General features: G+C 47.8%; 1 protein-coding gene across 3 annotated transcripts in view; it reads right to left on the bottom strand.

Annotated features, from left to right (window-relative positions):
• SAE1 (SUMO1 activating enzyme subunit 1) overlaps positions 1–24,454 on the bottom strand; it is a 90,413-nt gene extending 65,959 nt beyond the window's left edge. The window contains exons 1-5 of one of the 3 annotated variants that reach the window (XM_033223804.1): positions 24,247–24,373; positions 12,362–12,485; positions 11,364–11,475; positions 3,182–3,355; positions 200–342 (exon numbers count right to left, since the gene is read on the bottom strand). In XM_033223804.1, the coding sequence (XP_033079695.1) occupies positions 200–342; positions 3,182–3,355; positions 11,364–11,475; positions 12,362–12,363 (431 nt within the window). In that variant the 5' untranslated portion in view covers positions 12,364–12,485; positions 24,247–24,373. Of the gene's footprint in view, positions 1–199; positions 343–3,181; positions 3,356–11,363; positions 11,476–12,361; positions 12,486–24,246 lie in introns of all 3 variants that reach the window. The other 2 variants (XM_033223805.1, XM_033223803.1) reach the window with 2 other exon arrangements.
• Positions 24,455–24,757: the final 303 nt, after the last annotated feature.

Genomic DNA, 24,757 nt, shown 5'->3' with positions numbered 1-24,757 from the left:
CGCAATGGCTCATGCCTGTAATCCCAGAACTTTGGGAAGCCAAGGTGGGAGGCTCACTTGAGCCCAGGAGTTCAAGACCAGCTTGAACAACATAGCTTAGATCCTGTCTCTACACATGAATAAATACATACATAATTTTTAAAAAAAAAGTATAAAAAGGAGAAAATGTTACATTCTCCCCGCCTCTCCCAACACTTACTCTACAAACTCATGCTCTCCTAGATTGGCAAATGTGTATCCATGGTAGCCAAAAACATCTCCTGTAAAGAACTTGATGCTATTTTTGTGACAGATCTGGTCAACTTTAACTATGACATCCCTGGAGCAGCAAGTCAGACACACCTGCAGAAAGAAAGAAATTGGCTGGGTGTGAGTTTTGCATACCGTGAATCACTGCCCTGATGTCTAAATAAATCTTAATGAACAGTCTCTCTGGGCATGTTTAAAACACGTTTCAAACTGGTACAACAGGTTCTTTGGGTCCTATGGCTAGAAGACAAAAGAAAAGTTGTAGGTTTCAATGTGTAGAAAATATAAGTTATGAGACTGTCACGTTCTGCAGCCAAAATAAAATGTGTTTAGCTAAAAAGTAAAAGCTATTCAACAAATGTTTTCTGTAATCCATGAACATATACACATCTCATAGTTTTCATGAAAAAAAATAACTTAGCAAGTTGTTTCTAAACCGTTAAATCTATTAAAATCCAAATAAGCTACAGTGAGAAGTAAAACCAGTTTTTTAAACTGACCCAAAGGTCATGTTTAAATACAAGCACTTTTCTTCCCCCTCCTTTTGATTGATATGTTAAGATAAAGAAGATAAACAAGTCCTGTTGAGATCATTTTTCCACAGATTGCGGTGTGAAACTTTATCTGAATTTAAGGACAAAAGAAAAGGTTATAGACCAAGTGACCTTCCATTCAGGCTTAGACAATGAACTGGTGATTCACTCAGTGGAATTATCAGTGTTGCTCTGGGGCCTCCAGGTTGTATTCCAGTAAGTTGAGGTATTGGAAATGGCTAAGTTCTACTGCACAAAATACTGTCTTTCTGGGAGAAGCTTTGTGATCATGGTTAAAAGACAACTTCCAAATTGCACATGCTTTCTCCTGAACAAAAGGACATTTTCACTTGATAGACCCTCTTTGCTGTTGTCTAGCAGCCTGAATACCGAAATAACATTCACAGAGAAATGTGTTTCTTTGGTGTTTCAAAGGATGCAGCCACCCAAGGAAAAATCCCATCTAAAAGGTAAGAAATCCACAGGTGAACATGCAACCAATTGATCAAATGGAACCCTGCAGAGTCTAAAGTAACTATCAAACCTGCAAGGACCAGCCAAACATGGCCTGCAAGGCAGACAACATGGTCCCATGCACACGCATTACACAATCAACTAGCCTCACACTTCAGTTTTAACAAACTCTCTTTCTACTTCTACAAGTTCGAGGGACACCTGGCATAAAATAAATGTGGTTACTACAGATAAGAAAATGAAGACTTATGTCCAAATGGAAAGTGTCCCAATACCTGAAGTTAAAAAATAGAAGGGACTAGGAAAAAGAAAACAGGACAAATGCACAGATGATCCATCCTTCCAAGCCCATATTTGAACAGATGCACATATGAGATAGAAAAGTGTAAAAACAGGAGGCTGAGGCAGAGAACTGCTTAAACCAGGGAAGTGGAGGTTGCAGTGAGCTGAGATCATGCCACTGCACTCCAGCCTGGGCGACAGAGCGAGACTCCATCTCAAAAAAGAAAGAAAGAAAGAAAAGTGTAAAAAACAGGCCAGGTGCGGTGGCTCACACCTGTAATCCCATCACTTTGGGAGGCCGAGGCAGGTGGATCACCAGAGGTCAGGAGTTCAAGACCAGCCTGACCAACATGGTGAAACCCCAACTCTACTAAAAATACAAAAAATTAGCCAAGCATGGTGGTCCATGCCTGTAATCCCAGTTACTTGGGAGGCTGAGGCAGGAGAATCACTTGAACCCAGGAGGCGGAGGTTGCAATGAGCCAAGATCGCACAATTGCACTCCAGTCTGGGCAACAAGAGCAAAACTCCATCTCAAAAAAACAAAAAGGCCGGGCGCGGTGGCTCAAGCCTGTAATCCCAGCACTTTGGGAGGCTGAGACGGGCGGATCACAAGGTCAGGAGATCGAGACTACCCTGGCTAATACGGTGAAACCCCGTCTCTACTAAAGAATACAAAAAAAAAAATAGCCGGGCGACGAGGCGGGCGCCTGTAGTCCCAGCTACTTGGGAGGCGGAGGCAGGAGAATGGCGTAAACCCGGGAGGCGGAGCTTGCAGTGAGCTGAGATCTGGCCACTGCACTCCAGCCTGGGCGACAGAGCCAGACTCCGTCTCAAAAAAAAAAAAAAAAAAAGTGTTAAAAAACGAACTACCTAACCCAACTTCTAACCTCTCATATAACATACTGGGACCTTTCATTTGAAAAACTAGTAGCTCATCTATGACTATTTCACAGTTCTCAAGATTTGTTAAGCGTTTCCAGAACGCAGGGAACTATGTCTGAAAGGTCGCAGACATTGACAAAGAATTTAATTTATCCTTTCACCTCCGCATAGATTTGGCAGTGAAACCAAATGAGGCTGGATATGCCTCATTTGGCTTATGACTACAGTAATTGTTCTCTAGTTATCCATGGCAACATGGTCAACGTGACTGTGAGAAACAGACAGACAGACATAGATAGACCAAGATCAGGTGTGCTTTTTCTTAAGACAAAACACAAGCTGTAGTTTGATATTTCTAACAAAAAAAATGCCTCTGCCACAGAAATTAATCACCAACTTGTTAAGTTTTCGGAAGAAAACATTTGCAATAACATGGATTAAAGTTATGTGCAAAGATTCTGGAAGGAAGACAAAACACCAAAGATGAAACCTGGCTGAGGGAACATATGCCCAGAGAAGAAGCCAGCAGACAGCAAGTCACCAACAGCTACAGCAGATCCAAAAGACTGGACCTTTCTAGCAACACATTCACACAATATACTAAGCCTAAACAACAGAACAGCTTATACATTTTATCGGGAAAAAGCTCAGAATTTGATATTTGAATGCTCTCAGATTGCTTTGGGATTTGAAAGTATACACAACTAGCACCTTAATTTGTTTACTTCCCACAGCAGATTTTACATTAAGAAACTTACAGCATCAAATTGAGTGAAAAATGACTCTGGTTTCTTCTCTATATCCTCAGTGTCTACCTTCACATCCACCATGGGGTTGAGATTCTGAGCTCGCTCCAAAGAGGCTTCAGCCCTATTTCGGCCAACAGACCCAGTACGAATCAAGAACTGAGCTCCAGGATCTTCAGGAGATACCTAGGAATAATATATGTATTTTTTAAATTATTGAATTTTTAGGGAAAATAAATCTCAAAGACAATCTTTAAATTTTAAAGCATAGCTAAAATACCTACCACTTAAATTTTTTTTTTTCGAGACAGAGTCTTGCTCTGTCGTCAGGCTGGAGTGCAGTGGCGTGATCTCGGCTCACTGCAACCTCTGCCTCCCCAGTTCAAACGATTCTCCTCCTGCCTCGGCCACCCAAGTAGCTGGGACCACAGGTGCGCACCACCACGTTCAGCTAATGTTTGTATTTTTAGTAGAGACGGGGTTTCACCACGTTTGCCAGGATAGTCTTGATCTCTTGGCCTGGTGATCCGTCTGCCTCAGCCTCCCAAAGTGCTGAGATTACAGGCATGAAACACAGAGCACGGCCCTAAAATGTATTATTGTTCCTGTAGCAATTTTCCTTATGCAGGCTTCCTTCCAAGTCTTTAAAATGACTTTAAAACTTTTTTAAACTGGTCATTGATGGTTAAAGAGCACCCCCTTGTGTTTACAAAGAAAATTCACTCTCAACAAAAAAATCCATGCTTTCTTCTTCTTCTTTTTTTTTTTTTTTTTTTTGAGACGGAGTCTCGCTCTGTCGCCCAGGCTGGAGTGCAGTGGCCGGATCTCAGCTCACTGCAAGCTCCGCCTCCCGGGTTTACGCCATTCTCTCGCCTCAGCCTCCCGAGTAGCTGGGACTACAGGCGCCCGCCATCTCGCCCAGCTAATTTTTTGTATTTTTTTAGTAGAGACGGGGTTTCACAGTGTTAGCCAGGATGGTCTCGATCTCCTGACCTCGTGATCCGCCCGTCTCGGCCTCCCAAAGTGCTGGGATTACAGGCTTGAGCCACCGCGCCCGGCCCATGCTTTCTTCTTCTATGCAAATTTGTAACTGCTAACAAATGACTGATGACCAGTGGCAAGAACTGACTAAATGCTTAGCATGTGCCCAACTATAAGCATTTGGGTAGAAATACACCAGTAGTTTACAGGATTAAGTCTCTGTCTTCCAATGGTTTAAAAGTAGACCAGTGTGGGCAGGGCGCAGTGGCTCACACCTGTAATCCCAGCACTTTGGGAGGCCGAGGCAGGTGGATACCTGAGGTCAGGAGTTCGAGACCAACCTGGCCAACATGGTGAAATGCTGTCTGTACTAAAAATTCAAAAATAAGCCAGGTGTGGTGGTGTGTGCCTGTAATCCCAGCTACTTGGGAGGCTGAAGCAGGAGAATCACTTGAACCCGGGAGGTGGAAGTTGCAGTGAGCTGAGATCGTACCACTGCACTCCAGCCTGGGCAACAGAGCAAGACTCCGTCTCAAAGAAAAAAAAGTAGACCAGTGTGGAGTGTGGCCTGGCACAGTAGCTCACATCTGTAATCCCAGCAATTTGGGATGCCAAAGCAGGAGGATCACTGCTTGAGGTCAGGAGCTCAAAACTAGCCTGAACAACACAGAGGGGCCCTCTCTCAAAAAATAACAAAAAACTGCAACCTCATGAGAAAACTTAAAAAAAAAAAAAGAAAAAGAAAAAAAAATCAAACCAGTTCAAAAATCAGACAAAATTAACAACGCTTGAAATGAACTTTTAAAAAATATAGACAGACTATGGCCAGGCGCGGTGGCTCACGCTTGTAATCCCAGCACTTTGGGAGGCCGAGGCAGGCGGATCATCTGAGGTTCAGAGTTCAAGACCAGTTTGACCAACATGGTGAAACCCCATCTCACCATGTTTCACCAACATGGTGAAACCCCAAAATTAGCCAGGCGTGGTGGCGCATGCCTGTAATCCCAGCTACTCCAGAGGCTGAGGCAGGAGAATCACTTGAACCCGGGAGCCAGAGGTTGCAGTAAGCCGAGATTGTGCCATTTGCACTCCAGCCTGAGCAACAAGAGCAAAACTCTGTCTCAAAATAATAATAATAATGAATATATATATATAGACAGGCTATGTCATCCAGGCTAGAGTGCAGTGGCTATTCGCAGGCACGATCATAGCACACTGCAGCCTCAAACTCCTGGGCGCAAGTGATCTTCCCACCTCACTTCCCAATTAGCTGGGCTGCCAGGTGTGAGCCACCACATCCAGTTTCTTCCTTGAGACGGGAGTCGCTCTGTCTCCCAGGCTGGAGTGCAGTGGTGCGATCTCGGCTCACTGTAAGCTCTGCCTCCTGGGTTGACGCCATCCTCCTGCCTCAGCCTCCCGAGTAGCTGGGACTACAGGCGCCTGCCACCACACCTGGCTAATGTTTTTGTTTTTTTGTTTTTTTTTTAAGTAGAGACGGGGTTTTACCGTTTTAGTCAGTATGTTCTCGATCTCCTCGTGATCCGTCCGCCTCGGCCTCCCAAAGTGCTGGGATTACAGACATGAGACACCGCGCCCGGCCTTGTTTATTTATTTATTTATTTTTGAGGCGGAGTCTTGGTGTCTCCCAGGCTAGAGTACAGTCGCACAATCTTGGCTCACTGCAAGCTCCGCCTCCAGACTTCACACTATTCCCCTGCCTCAGCCTTATGAGTAGCTGGGACTACAGGCGCCCACCACCACCCTCGGCGCCTTTTTGTATTTGTAGTAGAGACGGGGTTTCACCGTGTTAGCCAGGATGGTCTCCAATCCCCTGACTTCGTGATCCACCCGCCTCAGCCTCCCAAAGTGCTGGGATTACAGGAGTGAGCCACCGCGCCCGGCCTCACATCCAGTTTCTTAATGAACTCTTAAATTCAATTAAAACTCAGAGAGGGGCCAGGTGCGGTGGCTCAAGCCTGTAATCCCAGCACTTTGGGAGGCCGAGACAGGCGGATCACGAGGTCAGGAGATCGAGACCATACTGGCTAACACGGTGAAACCCCATCTCTACTTAAAATACAAAAAATTAGCTGGGCATGGTGGCGGGCGCCTGTAGTCCCAGCTATTCAGGAGGCTTAGGCAGGAGAATGGCGTAAACCCAGGAGGCAGAGCTTGCAGTGAGCTGAGATCTGGCCACTGCACTCCAGCCTGGGCAACAGAGCCAGACTCCGTCTCCAAAAAAAAAAAAAAAAAAAAAAAACTCAAGAGAGAAAGAGAGATGTGGGAACTGAAACATGGGAATTATTTCACTCTTAAGGCTGAACATCAGCAGAGCAGAGCCTCAAAGACAGGATAATATAATCCCCTAACAGCCACCAGTAAGATTACAGATTCCATACTGCTCTCAAAGGATTTCTTCACGCATCAAACAACTAATTGAACCATTATTCTCTGCAAATAACCTTGCCACCTTCACCAAGACTAGATTCAACAGAAGTTATCTCTCCTCATCGCCTCCTACCAACCATCCACAGTACACTCTCTATCTTACTACCTTTTCCTCCAAGAAAATGAGCTGGCCCACTTCCCATTCCAGGCTAACCCTGTATCCTTGACCCATCCCATTCTGCTTCTTCAGGGATCTCATTATGTGCTGAGAAGCTGCACCACACAATGGTTAACAGTAAGGCTCTGAAATAATTCAGGCTGAATTCGATCTTTGATTCAATCCTGGCTCAACAACCGTGTGACCTTGAGCAAGAATGTGGGAATCCCATATAAAACGAGGACACAGATAAAAACATACAGTTGAGGTCGGGCACAGTGGCTCATGCCTGTAATCACTGCAGTGTGGGAGGCTGAGGTGGGAGGATCACTTGAGGTCAGAAGTTCGAGACCAGCCTGGCCAACATGGTGAAACCGCATCTCTACTAAAAATACAAAAACTAGCCAGGTGTGGTGGCACACACCTGTAATACTAGCTACTTGTGAGGCTGAGGCAGGAGAATCACTTGAACCCAGGAGGCGGAGGTTGCAGTGAGCCAAGATCTTGCCACTGCACTCTAGCCTGGGTGACAAGTGAGACTCCGCCTCAAAAAGACAGACAACAACAACAAAAATACGGCTGAGCCCAGAAAGTTCAAGACCAGCCTGAGCAACATCACGAAACCCAGTGTCTATAAAAAATATGAAAAATGGCCGGGCGCGGTGGCTCAAGCCTGTAATCCCAGCACTTTGGGAGGCCGAGATGGGTGGATCACGAGGTCAGGAAATCGAGACCATCCTGGTCTACACGGTGAAACCCCGTCTCTACCAAAAAATACAAAAAACTAGCCGGGCGAGATGGCGGGCGCCTGTAGTCCCAGCTACTCGGGAGGTGGAGGCAGGAGAATGGCGGGAACCCGGGAGGCGGAGCTTGCGGTGAGCTGAGATTCTGCCACTGCACTTCAGCCTGGGATACAGAGCGAGACTCCGTCTCAAAAAAAAAAAAAAAACAACGAAAAATTAGTCAGGTGTGGTAGTGTGCACCTGTAGTCCCAGCTACCGGGAGGCTTAAGTGGGAGAATACCCTGAGCCCAGGAAGTTAAGGCTACAGTGAGCCATGATCATGCCCACTGCATTCCAGTAAGGGTGACAGTGAGGCTGTCTCAAAAAAAAAAAAATACACATACAATTATCACTTCATCACTATCAGTCCACAGATCACACCTTTCTTGCTATGTTCTCCTCCCCTGCTACACATTCTAGTCTCAATTTGGGCCCTCTTAGGTGTGGTTGTCCCCAAGATTCCATCTCAGAACTACTCATCTTTTCACTCTGTATAGCTCCATAAATCAACTCAATGCCTCTTTAGTTTCTACCAAAATCTGCTGTTATTTTTCAAATCCCTCTTTCTGGTGAAGATTTCTTCCTGATCTACCTGAGTCTTCTCTACTGTACTGCCCATCAGTCATTTCCTCTCAGACATCTATAGACCCTACGTGTCTGTCTGCTTCTGTGTGCCGTCTCCAGAGTCCACCAACCACCCACCCAGTCACTCAAGCCAGAAGCCTGGTCTTCATATATCCTTGCTATTTCCACGAGAGTAGTCCATAGTGAGGTGGCTGAGAACATGGGCTCTGGAGTCAGATGCCTGGGTCTCGGCCATACCACTGGGGCCTTGGATGGGCCAGTACTTTTCTTCCTTTTTCTCTGTTTTCCTATCTGTAAAACAGGGATGATAATAGGTCCTTGATCTCAAGATGTGTCATGAGAACTCTATGAGATAATACAACTGCAGCTCTAAGAACAGTGCCTAGCCCCTTTAGTGTCAGCTGCTCTGGTTATTCCTGGCTTTCTTTAAGCTCCCATACACAGACCTCCCGATTCTACCACCTAAATCTATTTCTCACATCTGTGTGCTTCCTGCCATCCCTATCCGAAAGGCCACTTTCGCCTCTCACTTAAACTACTAAAAACTGCCTTCTAAGTGGTCTTCTGCCCTGTATTTTGTGCCAACCATAGTTAATACAGTAATTAGTGATCTACACATAAAGCCCAAAGCTAACCATGTCACCCTTCCTGTCATGTGAAATTCTTCAGTGAATCTGCACCACCCGGAGGATTAAGTAAAAGCTTACAGTGGGGCTTCCTAGGAGCCCCTACTGACTTGGACTTCACCAGCAACCTGTCCCTATCCACCACTTTGGGTCTCACACTCTAAAAACACCAAACTACTTTTATCTTCCATTTCTACCACACTGTTGAGTGCCTTTGTGACACTGCTATGTCCCCTGCCTAAACACAGGCCCTTATCTTGACAAATCCTCCTTGTACTTTAATACTTAGATCAGGACTCTAGGAAATCTTTCATGTCTCACAACCTGAGTCAGGTAGCCTGCTCTGGTTTCTGGGGGGAAAAAAAAAAACAAACTTGAGAATGGGAACCAAACCGTGAGCATCTTTCTATCACCAGCACCTAGCAGAATTCAGGGCACCCAGTAGGTACTATCAGATGCTTTTCGAACGTAAACTAAATAATATGCTCTAAGATGGGTGCAATGGCTCACACCTGTGGTGTCAGAATCACTGTTCTGTGATTGGCCTCCAATGTTGGAATCTTGCAACCAGATGAAGTAGTTACGTAATCCTAGCTACTAGGGAGGTTGAGGCACGAGAAGTGCTTGACCCCGGGAGGCAGAGGTTGCAGTGAGCTGAGGTTGCATCACTGTACTCCAGCCTGGGCAACAGAGTAAGACTCTGTCTCAAAATAAATAAATTAAAATAAATAAAATGTCACTGAGGCACGGAAATGTAGAGAGAGAGGCACTTATTTTCACCTTGAAGATGAGCCTGGTCAGAGAAAGCTACACTGGAGTTGGGCTCTACCATCATATTAATCAAGCAGCATTATGTCAGCAGGGCGTGGTAGCTCACACCTGTAATTCCAGCACTTCAGGAGGCTGAGGCCAGTGGATCACTTGAGGTCAGGAGTTTGAGACCAGCCTGGCCAACATAGTGAAACCCTGTTTCTACCAAAAATACAAAAATTAGCCAGGCATGGCCGGGCGCGGTGGCTCACACCTATAATCCCAGCACTTTGGGAGACCAAGGCGGGCAGATCACCTGAGGTTGGGAAGTTCAAGACGAGCTTGACCAAAATGGAGAAACCTCATCTCTACTAAAAATGCTAAACTAGGAGGGCATGGTGTTGCATGCCTGTAATTCCAGCTACTCTGGAGGCTGAGGCAGGAGAATTGCTTGAACCTGGGAGGCTGAGGTTGCAGTGAGCCAAGATCATGCCACTGCACTCCAGCCTGGGCAACGAGAGCTAAACTCCATCTCAAAAAAAAAAAAAAATTAGCCAGGCATGGTGGCGCATGCCTGTAATCCCAGCTACTTGGGAGGCTGAGGCAGGAGAATTGCTTGAGTCTGGGAAGTGGAGGTTGCAGTGTGCCAAGATTGTGCCACTGCACTCCAGTCTGGGCATCACAGTGAGACTCCGTCTCACAAAAACAAACAAACAAACAAACAGCATGTCAGATCATTATTCCTAATTGCTGGATACTTGTTAGGTTCAAGCACTATACTAAGCAGTCTGCACACATTCTCTCTGATCCAGTGTTTTTTTTTTTTTTTTTTTGAGACGGAGTCTTGCTCTGTCGCCCGGGCTGGAGTGCAGTGGCCGGATCTCAGCTCACGGCAAGCTCCGCTTCCCGGGTTTCACGCCATTCTCCTGCCTCAGCCTCCCGAGTAGCTGGGACTACAGGCGCCCGCCACCTCGCCCGGCTAGTTTTTTTGTATTTTTTAGTAGAGACGGGGTTTCACCATGTTAGCCAGGATGGTCTTGATCTCCTGACCTCGTGATCCGCCTGTCTCGGCCTCCCAAAGTGCTGGGATTACAGGCTTGAGCCACCGCGCCCGGCCTGATCCAGTGTTTTTTAAAGTGATGACTGTGGACCACCTAAATCACAATCTCCTGAAACACCTTTTATTTATTTATTTTTTTAAGGCAGAGTCTTGCTCTGTTGCCCAGGCTGGAGTGCAGTGGTGCCATCTCAACTCATTGCAAACTCCACCTCCCAACTTCAAGCAATTTTTGTGCCTCAGCCTCCCGAGTAGCTGGGATTACAGGTGCACACCAACATGCCTGGCTAATTTTTGTATATTTAGTAGAGACAGGGTTTCACCATGTTGGCCAGGCTAGTCTCAAACTACTGACCTCATATGATCCACCTGCCTCAGCCTCCCAAAGTGTTGAGATTACAGGCATGAGTCACTGCGTCCGGCCCTAAAATACCTTTTAAATGCACATACTCCTGAGCTCATCTCAGACCTAAATGAGAATCACTAGGGGTGAAAGCTAGGGCACCACAAAGCCTCCAGGCCACTCTGCATTTTCAGTCAGTCACTCAGGTCATTTTCAGGCACAAATTGGAAAGACACTTCTCTATGCCTCACAAGCAACCACCAAGGGAGATATTATTAACCCCATTTTACAGACAGGCAAGCTCAATGAGGGGATGTGAGTCTCCACTCCTCATCCAGCTAGATGTGGTGGAGCTGGAATTCAAACCCAATAATATCACCTTCAGTCTCCAGAGGCAATGGTTCATTAATGTTAGCCCTCCTTTCACAGCCCTTAAGGCACAAGTAGGAACTCACAAAACCTGCAGGTCTTCATACTGGAAAGGGGAGCCCAGAGCAGGGGAGGAATGAGCTGACAACAGCGCACCTGTTCGTGATCCAGCATGGTCAGTCCTTTCACTCCTGCCAAGATGAGGTTCTTGGCAATTTCAGCCCCAAGTCCTTTCATGCCGACAAGAAGCACCCGGGAGGCCCGCAGCCTGTAAGACAAACATTGTTAACCTGATAATATAGAACAGTAAGCTTGCAGAATCACAGAACAAAAAATACACAAATCATTTTGGTTTGCCAGGCACGGTGGCTCACACCTGTAATCCCAGTACTTTGTGAGGCTGAGATGGGAGGATCACCTGAGGTCAGGAGTTTGAGACCAGCCTGACCAACGTGGTGAAACCCCATCTCTACTAAAATACAAAACTTAGCCGGGTGTAGTGGCAGACGCCTGTAATCTCAGCTACTTGGGAGTCTGAGGCAGGAGAATCACTTGAAACCATGAAGCGAAGGTTGTAGTGAGCCGAGATCACGCCACTGCTCTCCAGCCTGGGCAACAAGATTGAGACACTGTCTCAAAAAAAAAAGAAATCATTTTGGTTCTAACTGCATTGAGGCATCACGCCTCAAATCTAGGAAAGAGACAGGCTGCAATCCATACTGCACATAATAATTCATTCCACAAATATTTATTGAGTACCTACTATGCCAGGTATCCTTCTATGGTATGGAAATAAGGCAGTGAATCAGAAAGACACAGTCCCTGCCCTCATGAAAAAGTAGTAGACAGATAAACAAATAGATACATATTATGTGAAAAAGTGATGAAAATCAAATGTGACAAGAATCAAGAATGATGAAGTACACTATTTGAGACAGAGAAATCATACAAGCCTTTCTGAGGAGATGCCATATAAGCAAAAATCAAAATGAAATAAAGGACAAACACACAGATATTTGGGAGCAGAACATTCTAGATAGAGAAAACAGCAAATGCAAAAGCCCTGAAGCAGGAGTGCTTGGCATGTTCTAAGGACAGGAATGACAGACAGGCTGAAAAGCTGGAACCAGGGGCCACATCATGAAGGCTCTTACATGCAATGGAAGGATTCTGGATTTTCTTCTAAGCATGATGGAAACCCACGGGGGTAGGAAGATGTCACTGTTAAGGTGAGGGAGGATGATGGTGGCTCAAACTAGTATGACAGCAGAAGAGGTCCTGAGAAGAGGCACTAGTTAAGTATAATACACAAGCAAAACACATAGTGGCATGAAAAGAGCATGTACACAGGAATTGTTTTTACCCTTTTGTTTTTTTAAAGACGGAGTCTCCCTCTGTTGCCCAGGCTGGAGTACAGTGGCTGATCTCAGCTCACTGCAACTTCCACCTCCCAGGTTCAAGCAATTCTCCTGCCTCAGCCTCCCGAATAGCTGGGACTGCAGGTACCTGCCATCACGCCCAGCTAGTTTTTGTATTTTTGGTTGAGACAGGGTTTCACCATGTTGTTCAGGCTGGTCTCGAACTCCTGACCTCAAATGATCCACCCACTTCAGCCTTCCAAAGTGCTGAGATTACAAGCATGAGCCACCGCGCCCGGCCTTGTTTTTAGCTTTTTAAATCTGTAAAGTGACAGAAAATGAGGTTGAAAAAAGGCAATCAGAGGTCAGGCCATCCCAATGCTTGTCTGAGGTCAATAAGAAGCAGAACAGATCCACTATATCTTATCTGAAATCTCTTGAACCAGAAGTATTTCAGAATCACAATTTTTCAGATTTCAAAAAGGAAATACAGACTTTACATCATATATTATGAAACAACTCATCAAGATCTTGGGCTGCATCGTGTAACCAAACTCATTAATAATTCTGCAGCAAATGTATTATTCATACTGAAAAGGATTTAGTAATAACTAAGAATAGTTTCACACAATTCAAGTTCTGCTGGCTAATAAGTTTGCTATTAATTAAAAATTAAGTAAAATTTAATCACAACATTCCACCCTCGCAAAATGCACCATTTCTTCCTCTCAATGCCTAGCTAAGCCCTTCCTCTTCAAAACCTAACTCCAATGCCATTTCCTCAAAAAAGCCTTTTTTATCATGGCTGAGTCGACACTAGCAAGCACTCCCCCTCCCCGAACTCTTCCAGCAACAGCTACATATAAAAAGTCCCTGACAATAAATCTCCTCCACGACCTACATTTCTACATAGCTCTACAGACTCTGTTCTGCAGTTTTTTAAAATTCATTACTCAGCTGGGCCCAGTGACTCACGCCTGTAATCCCAGCATTTTGGGAGGCTGAGATGGGTGGATTATCTGAGGTCAGGAATTTGAGACCAGCCTGTCCAACCTGGTGTAACCCCCTCTCTACTAAAAATACAAAAAAAAATATGGCCAGGTGCGGTGATTCACACCTGTAATCCAAGCACTTTGGGAAGTCAAGATGGGCAGATAGATCACTTGAGTCCAGGGGTTCGAGACCAGCCCAGCCAACATGGCAAAACCACATCTCTACTGAAAATACAAAAATTAGCCAGGCGTGGTGGCGGGTGCCTGTAATCCCAGTTACTCGGGACACTGAGGCAGGAGAATCACTTGAACCTGGGAGGCGGAGTTTGCAGTAAGCCAAAATCATGCCAGTCTGGGTGACACAGTGAAACTGTTTAAAAAAAAAAAAAAAAAAAGGCCGGGCGCGGTGGCTCAAGCCTGTAATCCCAGCACTTTGGGAGGCCGAGACGGGTGGATCACGAGGTCAGATATCGAGACCATCCTGGCTAACACCGTGAAACCCCGTCTCTACTAAAAATACAAAAAAAAAAACCTAGCCGGCGAGGTGGCGGGCGCCTGTAGTCCCAGCTACTCGGGAGGCTGAGGCAGGAGAATGGCGTAGACCCGGAGGCGGAGCTTGCAGTGAGCTGAGATTCGGCCACTGCACTCCAGCCTGGGCGGTAAAGCCAGACTCCGTCTCAAAAAAAAAAAAAAAAATTAGCCTCTGCTTTTTTAAAAAAAAAAAGCTGGGCGTGTTAATGGTAGGCACCTGTAATCCCAGCTATCTGGAAGGCTGAGGCAGAAGAATCACTTGAACCCAGGAGGCAGAGGTGTCAATGACCAGGACTGCACCACTGCACTCCATCCTGGTGACAGACTCTATCTGAAAAAAATACAATAAAATAAAATTCATTACTCAACTGCCATCAACACCAAATATCATGTTTACATTTTGTTTTATTGAAACAGGGTCTCTGGCCGGGCGCGGTGGCTCAAGCCTGTAATCCCAGCACTTTGGGAGGCCGAGACGGGCGGATCACGAGGTCAGGAGATCGAGACCATCCTGGCTAACATGGTGAAACCCCGTCTCTACTAAAAATACAAAAAACTAGCCGGGCGAGGTGGCGGCGCCTGTAGTCCCAGCTACTCGGGAGGCTGAGGCAGGAGAATGGCCTAAACCCAGAGGCGGAGCTTGCAGTGAGCTGAGATCCGGCACTGCACTCCAGCCTGGCGGTAAAGCCAGACTCCGTCTCAAAAAAAAAAAAAATTAGCCTCTGCTTTTTTAAAAAAAAAAAGCTGGGCGTGTTAATGTAGGCACCTGTAATCCCAGCTATCTGGAAGGCTGAGGCAGAAGAATCACTTGAACCCAGGAGGCAGAGGTGTCAATGAGCCAGGACTGCACCACTGCACTCCATCCTGGGTGACAGACTCTATCTGAAAAAAATACAATAAAATAAAATTCATTACTCAACTGCCATCAACACCAAATATCATGTTTACATTTTGTTTTATTGAAACAGGTCTCTGGCCGGGCGCGGTGGCTCAAGCCTGTAATCCCAGCACTTTGGGAGGCCGAGACGGTGGATCACGAGGTCAGGAGATCGAGACCATCCTGGCTAACATGGTGAAACCCCGTCTCTACTAAAAATACAAAAAACTAGCCGGGCGAGGTGGCGGGCGCCTGTAGTCCCAGCTACTCGGGAGGCTGAGGCAGGAGAATGGCCTAAACCCAGGAGGCGGAGCTTGCAGTGAGCTGAGATTCGGCCACTGCACTCCAGCCTGGCGGCAGAGCGAGACTCCGTCTCAAAAAAAAAAAAAAAAAAAAGAAACAGGGTCTCATTCTGTGAAACCAGACTGAAGGGCAGTGGCAAGAGGGGTTCACTGCAGCCTCAACCTCCTAGGTTCAAGTGATCATGCCACCTCAGTCTACTGAGTCCTGGGACTACAGTACACACCACTTCACCTGGCTAATTTATGGATTTGGTTTTTTTCTTGTAGACACAGGGTCTCACTATGTTGCCCAGGCTGATCTCTAACTCCTGGGCTCAAGCAATCTTCCTGCCTCTGCCTCCCGCAAAGTGCTGGGTTTACAAATCCCATCACTTTGGAAGGTCGAGGTGGGTAGATCATCTGCGGTCAGGAGTTAGAGACCAGCCTGGCCAACATGGTGAAACCCATCTCTACTACAATCAAAAAATTAGTAGGGCGTGGGCTGGGCACAGTGGCTCACACCTGTAATCCCAGTACTTTAGGAGGCTGAGGCGGGCAGATCACGAGGTCAGGAGATTGAGGCCATCCTGGCTACACGGTGAAACCCTGTCTCTACTAAAAATACAAAAAATTAGCCTGGCACGCTGGCGGGCGCCTGTGGTCCCAGCCACTCAGGAGGCTGACGCAGGAGAATGGCGTGAACCTGGAAGGTGGAGCTTGCAGTGAGCCAAAATGGCGCCACTGCATTCCACCCTGGGCCACAGAGCGAGGCACCGTCGCAAAAAAAAAAAAAAAAAATAGCCGGGCGTGGTGGCAGGCACCTGTAATTGCAGCTACTTGGGAGGCTGAAACAGGAGAATCGCTTGAACCCAGGAGGCGGAGGTTGCAGTGAGCCGAGACCTCACCACTGCCTTCAGCCTGGCAAAAGAGCAAGACTCCTTCTCAAAAAAAAAAAAAAAAAAACCCAAATGGGCACAAAAATGATACACACTCGGCGGCCGCAGTGGCTCACACCTTAAATCTCAGCACTTTGGGAGGCCGAGGCAGGCGATCACAGGTCAGGAGACGAGACCCCCTAGCTAACACGGTAAAAACCCCTCTCAGCCGGTCGCGGTGGCTCAAGCCTGTAATCCAGCACTTTGGGAGGCTGCAGAGGGCGGATCACGAGGTCAGGAGATCGAGACCCATCCTGGCTAACACGGTGAAACCCCATCTCTACTAAAAATACAAAAACGAGCCGGGCGAGGTGGCGGGCGCCTGTAGTCCCAGCTACTCAGGAGCTGAGGCAGGAGAATGGCGTAAACCGGGAGGCGGAGCTTGCAGTGACACTGAGTCCGCCACTGCACTCCAGTCCGGGCGACGAGCGAGACTATCCGCCTCAAAAAAAAAAAAAAAAAAAAAAAAAAAAAAAAACCCATCTCTACTAAAAATACAAAAAAAAAAAAAATTAGCCAGGAGTGGTGGTGGGCGCCTGTAGTCCCAGGTACTCGGGAGACTGAGGCAGGAGAATGGCGTAAACTCGGGAGGCGGAGCTTGCAGTGAGCAGAGATCGCGCCACTGCACTCCAGCCTGGACGACAGAGCGAGACTCCGTCTGGAAAAAAAAAAAAAAAGAAAAGAAAATATACACATTCACGGTAGCATCATCCATCTACCTCCCTCAACTTCCACATCCACCACTCTAGTTTGAGCCACCATCATTTCTCTCCTACAAAACTACAGCAGGCTGGAGGCAGTGGGTCACACCTGTAATCCCAGCACTTTGGGAAGGCAAGGCATGAGGATCACTTGAGCCCATCAGTTCGAAACCAGCCTGGGCAACAAAGTAAGACTCCATCTGTACAAAAAAAAAAAAAATTAGCTGGGTGTGCCAGGCGCAGCGACTTACGCCTGTAATCCCAGCACTTTGGGAGGCCAAGGCAGGAGGATCACGAGGTCAGGGGATGGAGACCATCCTGGCTAATATGGTGAAACCCCGTCTCTACTAAAAATACACAAAATTAGCTGAGGCGGGCAGATTTCTTGAGGTCAGGAGTTTGAGACCAGCATGGCCAATATGGGGAAAACCCGTATATAAAATTTACAAAATATACAAAATATATACAAAAATTAGGCCGGGCGTGGTGGCTCACGCCTGTAATCCCAGCACTTTGGGAGGCTGAAGCAGGGAGATCACAAGGTCAGAAGATTGATACCATCCGGGTTAACACAGTGAAACCCCGTCTCTACTAAAAATACAAAAAACGGCCGGGCGCGGTGGCTCAAGCCTGTAATCCCAGCACTTTGGGAGGCCGAGACGGGCGGATCACGAGGTCAGGAGATCGAGACCATACTGGCTAACACGGTGAAACCCCGTCTCTACCAAAAATACAAAAAAAACTAGCCGGGCGAGGTGGCGGCCGCCTGTAGTCCCAGCTACTCCGGAGGCTGAGACAGGAGAATGGCGTAAACCCGGGAGGCGGAGCTTGCAGTGAGCTGAGATCCGGCCACTGCACTCTAGCCCGGGCAACAGAGCAAGACTCCGTCTCAAAAAAGAAAATCAATCAGGCCTGGTGTGGTGGCTCACACCTGTAATCCCAACACTTTGGGAGGCCAAGGAGGGCCAATCACTTGAGGCCAGGAGTTTGAGACGAGCCTGGCCAACATAGTAAACCCCATCTCTACTAAAAATACAAAAATTAGCCAGGCGTGGTGGCAGGTGCCTGTAATCCCAGCTATTCGAGAGGCTGAGACAGGAAAATCGCTTGAACCGGGGAGGCGGAGGTTGTACTGGGCTGAGATCATGCTACTGTCCTCTAGCCTCTAGACAGAGCGAGACTTGGTCTAAAAAAAAAAAAAAAAAAGGTATCTGCACTCCCATGTTTATTACAGCACTCTTCACAATAGCCAAGATTTGAAAGCAACCCATGTGTCTATCAAAAGACAAATGGATAAATAAATAGTGGTACACTTGGGAGGCCGAGGTGGCGGGATAACGAGGTCAGGAGATCAAGACCACAGGGAAACCCCGTCTCTACTAAAAATACAAAAAATTGGCCGGGCGTGGTGGCTGGCGCCTGTAGTCCCAGCTAGTAGGGAGGCTGAGGCCAGAGAATGGCATGAACCCGGGAGGCGGAGCTTGCAGTGAACCGAGCTCTTGCCACCTGCACTCCAGCCTGGGGCGACAGAGCGAGACTTCGTCTCAAAAAAAAAAAAAAGAAGAAAGAAATTGTGGTACATGAGGTCAGGAGATCAAGACCATCCTGGCTAACAAGGTGAAACCCCGTCTTTACTAAAAATACAAAAATTAGCCGGGCGTGGTGGCGGGCGCTTGTAGTCTCAGCTACTCTCTAAAGCCTGAGGTGGGAGAATGGGGTGAACCCGGGAGGCGGAGCTTGCAGTGAGCCGAGACTGCGCCACTGCACTCCAGCCTGGGCGACAGGGGGAGACTCTGTCTCAAAAAGAAAAAAAAAAATGGCCAGGCGCAGTGGCTCACGCCTGTAATCCCAATACTTTGGGAGGCCGAGGCAGGCAGATCACGGGGTCAGGAGATGGAGACCATCCTGGTTAACACGGTGAAACCCCGTCTCTACTAAAAATACAAAAAACTAGCCGGGTGCGGTGGCGGGCGCCTGTAGTCCCAGCTACTCGGGAGGCTGAGGCAGGAGAATGGCAGGAACCTGGGAGGCGGAGCTTGCAGTGAGCTGAGATTGCGCCACTGATGGCCCCACTGCACTCCAGCCTGGGCAACAGAGTGTCTGTCAAGAAAGAAAGAAAGAAAGACAGAAAGAAAGAAAGACAGACAGAAAGAAAGGCAGAAAGAAAGAGAAAGAAAGAAAGAAAGAAGAAAGAAAGAAAAGCAAGAAAGCAAGAAAGCAAGAAAGCAAGAAAGAAAAGCAAGAAAGAAAGAAAGAAAGAAGAAAGAAAGAAAGAAAGAAAGAAAAAGAAAGAAAGAAAGAAAGAAAGAAATCGTGGTACAAAGGCTGGGCATGGCGGTTCACGCCTCTAATCCCAGCACTTTTAAGGGAGGCAGGAGGATTATTTGAGCCCAGGAGCCCGAGACTAGCCTGGTGAAACCCCACCTCTACTAAAATATTGGCTGGGTTTGTGGCACATGGTGTAGTCACAACTACTGGGAGGCTGAGGTGGGAGGATCACCTGCGCCCAAGAGGTCAAGGCTGAAGTGAGCTGTGATCACACCACTGCACTCTAGTCTGGACAACAGAAGGAGACCCTGCCTACAAAAAAAAAAGGAATGAGATCCTGTCATTTACAACAACATGGAAGGAACTGGAGGTTATCATGTTAAGTGAAATAGGCATAGAAAGAAACTTTGCACGTTCTCACTTATTTGTGGGAACTAAAAAAAAAATTAAAACAATTGAACTTATGCAGATGGTAGACTGATGGTTACCAGAGGCTAGGAAGGATAGTGGGGGGTGGAGGGGAAGGAGGGATGACTAATGGGTAGAAAAATATAATTAAATACAATGAATAAGATCTGGAATTTGATAGCATAACAGGGTGACTAGTCAACAATACTTTGTTGTACATTTCAAAGTAACTAAACGAATATAATTGGATTGTCTGTAACACAAAGGATAAGTGCTTAAGGTGGTGAATACCCCATTTACCCTCATGTGATTATTACTCATTGTATGCCTGTATCAAAGTATCTCACATACTCCCAAAATATATACACCTACTATGTACTCACACACAAAAATGTTTAATTTCTTAAAGACTCCGCTGAAAATGGACATAAAAACACTTTAATAAACTCTCTAAGACTGTCTAAAAATAAGAGTACAAATTAGAAATAACCTCTTCCCTCCCTCCTACAACTCCCAGCCAGTCCTTTTCAAGTTCTCCACCAAATTCAGTTAGCTCCACTCCCTCAGAATAATTCCCACCTCCCACAAATTCCATGCCCTGACCTTGACTTGTCCCTTAGGTCATCTACCACTCAGAGGCCCCCCATGCATTCTTCACTGCTTCTCAGAAAAATCATCCCTATCCCTCTGAAAGTTCCCTAACTACATTCCAGTTTAAATCTCACCAACTTTGCCCCACTTCAAACAAAACTATCTACTGCCACAAACCCCTTCGATTAACCCTTCCAGGACCTTAAAATCCCCTCCCCAACTCTTTAGGACCTCATAACACCCCAAGCTTCCTCAAAGTTTTCTCCAACTCACATAAACCCTCTTTCCACTCCACCCAGAAAATAGCAGTCCCTAAAATCAATGCAGCCCACCTATGTCCAGAGGCATATTCTCATCACTTAATTCTCAATCTATTCCAGGTGTCTTCAACCTTCCCACTAATGTTAATACCTCATGATGACATCCCCCGACCCCATCAAAGACCCCACAGATCTGAAATGAGCCTGAGGTAATTCCCATCCCACCACTGCACACTCTAAAACCTCCTGAAAGCTCCCACCCCCTCAAACTAAATTCTCCTGATGTGTTTGCTTCCCCAACCCCTCCATTAATTCTATACACCGTACTCACACAATGCCCACCATCACCCAAATTTTATCTCTGAACTCAACCCCTCACATATTTCTACTTAGTTGTATAAAAAAAAAATCTGGGCAGGGCACGGTGGCTCATGTCTGTAATTCCAGCACTTTGGGAGATCGAGGCAGGTGGATCACGAGGCCAGGAGATCGAGACCATCCTGGCTAACACAGTGAAACCCTGTCTCTACTAAAAATACAAACAAACAAACAAAAAAGCCGAGCAGGGTGCCTGTAGTCCTGGCTACTCAGGAGGATGAGGCAAAAGAATGGCGTGAACCTGGGAGGCGGAGCTTGCAGTGAGCCGAGATCATGCCACTGCACTCCAGTCCAGGCCAGAGGGAGACTCCATCTCAAAAAAAAAAAAAAATCTGAAACCCAAAAGAGAACTGACTTTTCCCTGACCCCACCAAACCTACAGCTCCCCATATCTTTCAAAATGGCAATTCCATCATTCCAGGTGCTCAAGCCAAAAACAGTGGTGTCATACTGGATTTCTGCCCCAAATCCTGTTCCCTCTTCTACCTTCAAAATATATATATATCCAGAATATATATATTTGACCTCTTGAGTTTCAAGCCACTAATATTTTTTGTCTCAACTGGATTACTGCAATAGTCCAGCCAGAATCTTTACTTCCATTTCTGCCAGTAATGGAAACAAAAACCAGGCCAGGCACAGTGGCTCATGCCTATAATCCCAGCACTTTAGGAGGCCAAGGCAGGCGGATCATGAGGTCAGGAGATGGAGACCATCCTGGCTAACACAGTGAAACCCTGTCTCTACTAAAAACACACAAGATTAGCCGGGTGTGGTGGCACGCGCCTATAGTCCCAGCTACTCAGGAGGTTGAGGCAGGAGAATCGCTTGAACCTGGCAGGCGGTGGTTGCAGTGAGCCAAGACTGAGCCATTGCACTCCAAGCTGGGCGACAGAGCGAGACTCCATCTCAAAAAACAAAACAAAACAAAACAAAACAAAACAAAAAAAACACAGATCATGTTACTCCCATACTCAAAACACTCCAACAGGTTTCCCCACACACTTAGAATAAAAGCTACTCAACTCATTTGGTTCTTGCCACCTTATTTCTCTAATTTGACGATCACGCCTGGACCTCTGGGCATTTGCACTTGCTGTTCTCTCTGCTAGGAAAGTTCTCCTAGATGATCACAAGGCTTTTCCCCTTCATAAGAGGCTCAATGTTACCTCTTCAGAGCCCTTCCCCAGCCAACCTATCAAAACAACCCTCCCACTTCACCATCCTTTAATGACTGACACATATGTACACGTTTGTGGAATTTTTTTTTTTTTTTTGAGACAGTGCCTCCTCACTCTGTCGCCCAGGCTGGGGTGTAGTGGCGCAATCACAGCTCACTGCAACCTCCGCCTCCTGGGGGCTCAGGTGATGCTCCCACCTCAACCTCCAGACTAGCTGGGACTATAAACTCACGCTGCCATGCCTGACTAATTTTTGTATTTTTGTAGAGACTGGGTTTGGCAACATTACCCAGGCTGGTCTCAAACTCCTGGACTCAAGAGATCCCCTCCCCCCAACTCAGCCTCCCAAAGTGCTGGGATTACAGGTGTGAGCCACTGCATCCCGGCTAAGTAAAAATATTGATCAGTGAGGCCAGGCATGGTGGCTCAGGCCTGTAGTCCCAGCATTTTAGAAGTCTGAGTTGGGGGGAGATCTCTTGAGGCCAAGGATCGCTTGAGCTTGGGAGTTCAAGACCAGTCTGGGCAACGTGGCAAAACCCCATCTTACAAAAAAAAAATATACAATAATTAGTCGGATGATGTGGTGGGGCGCACCTGTAGTCCCAGCTACTTGGGAGGCTTAAGAGGAAATATCACTTTGAGCCTTGGAGGTCGAGGCTACAGTGAGCTGTGATCCCATCACTGCACTCCAGCCTGGGCGACAGAGAGGGGAAAAAAAAAAAAAAAAAAAAAAGCCGGGCGCAGTGCCTTAAGTCTGTAATCCCAGCACTTTGGGAGGCTGTGGCGGGCAGATCACTTGAGGTCCGGAGTTCCAGAGCAGCCTGGCCAACATGGTGAAAACCTGTCTACTAAAAATACAACATTAGCCGGGCGGGGTGCCGTGAGCCTGTAATCCCAGCTATCAGAAGACTGAGGTGAGAGGAAGTCTTTTTTTTTTTTTTTTTTTTTTGAGACGGAGTCTTGCTCTGTCGCCCAGGCTGGAGTGCAGTGGCGCGATCTCAGCTCACTGCAAGCTCCGCCTCCCGGGTTCCCGCCATTCTCCTGCCTCAGCCTCCTGAGTAGCTGGGACCACAGGCGCCCGCCACCTCGCCCGGCTAGTTTTTTGCATTTTTTATTAGAGACGGGGTTTCACCGTGTTCGCCAGGATGATCTCGATCTCCTGACCTCGTGATCCGCCCGTCTCGGCCTCCCAAAGTGCTGGGATTACCGGCTTGAGCCACCGCGCCCGGCCTGAGAGGAAGTCTTGAACCTGGGAGGCCAGAGGCTGCAGTGAGACGAGATCGCCCAACTGCACAAAACAAAAGACGTCTTGGTGCGGTGGCTCACTCCTGTAATCCTAGCACTTCGGAAGGCCGAGGCGGGTGGATCACTTGAGGTCAGCAGTTCGAGACCAGTCCGGTCAACATGGCGAAACCCCGTGTCTACTAAAAATACAAAAATTAGCCGGACGTGGTGGCGGGTCCCTATAATCCCAGCTACTTGGGAGGCTGAGGCAGGAGAATTGCTTGAATCCGTGAGGCGGAGCTTGCAGTGAGCTGAGATCGCGCCACTGCACTCCAGCCTGGGCGACAGGGAGAGACTCCGTTGAAAAGAGAAAAGACAAGAAAACGCCATCCCTAAGCTACTCCACAATGCCCAAACTATGTCTCCTGTCTTACCAAGGCACAGCCCCATACCAGACACAAGCAACCTTTTTGGGAGCCTACTGCCGTCCCCCTCCAGACTCTCCGAGCCTCTCAAGATTCCTATTTGACATAACTTGCTCCAAAACTCCTCAAAACCCGCATTCTTTCAGACTGGCCCGCCCCTGAGAACCCACAAGAATGTAAGCTCCCGTCGGCCCGGTCGGCCAGTCCAGTCTCCCCCGTATCCAGCACGGAACCGGGTCCCACACCATCGAATGAATGAACTATGTCCCTCACCTCACCCCTTCCACGGACCCCAGCCCGTCTTATTCCCTAACCGCGACCTAAATCCCACAATCACCGCTTTCGGGCCTCGGATTTCCTGAGTTTGAATTCTCCCGCTCTCTCAGGACTTCCCAACGCCCCCTTCAGAGCTCCCATCCTTCGGAAAGGCCCTCCCAACCACTTCCTAGACCTTCCAGAAACATCCCCAATCAACTCCTCCAGTTCCCTCAGGAGCGAGACGATGCCGGAGCACATAATTTCCGCCTCCTCCCTTCAAATCACACCTTCCCGCTCCTTCCGGGCCGCAAACGCCTCAGACCAGACGCCCCCTCCAGACCCTCGGCGCCTCAAGCCGCGCCGGCGCTGACCGTTTCTGGGCCTCCAGTCCCCACAGGCGGATCTGCCGGTCATACTGCGCCGCCTCCTCCTCGCTGATGCCGCCGCCAGCCTCCTCCTTCTCCACCATGGCGCCGGCTCTTCCTGCCTCAGCTCAAGTCCCGCTCACGCCAACCGCCCGCCGACCCCGCGCGCCACCAACCTCCGCCTGCAGCACGCCCGGCGTGCTTCTGCGCGTGCGCAGACCCCCCCTCCCACCCCCCCACCCCCACCCCCACCCCCACCCCCACCCCCCACGCCTGCGCAGTACCTCTTCCGCGGAGCCTGGGCCCAAAAGTACCTCACGAGACTCAAAGGCGGTCCGGCGACTGCATGTCACGTGACGGAGGGTCCAACCAATCCTAGCCCCAAAAATGGCGCGGGTTAAGGCGTTGCCCACGTGGTCACTTATGAGGCACTTAAATTCTGCAAATATTTAAGGACTGCATACTGAGATCCCAGCAATAGGGATGTTGTAAAATAGGGTATTGAGTAAAATCGACA

Source organism: Trachypithecus francoisi, unplaced genomic scaffold, assembly GCF_009764315.1.
Source record: "Trachypithecus francoisi isolate TF-2019V2 unplaced genomic scaffold, Tfra_2.0 Lachesis_group12, whole genome shotgun sequence".
In the NCBI taxonomy this organism is placed as follows: domain Eukaryota; kingdom Metazoa; phylum Chordata; class Mammalia; order Primates; family Cercopithecidae; genus Trachypithecus; species Trachypithecus francoisi.
The sequence above is the reverse complement of the archived record's forward strand: the minus strand, read 5'-3'. Positions and strand labels throughout refer to the sequence as shown.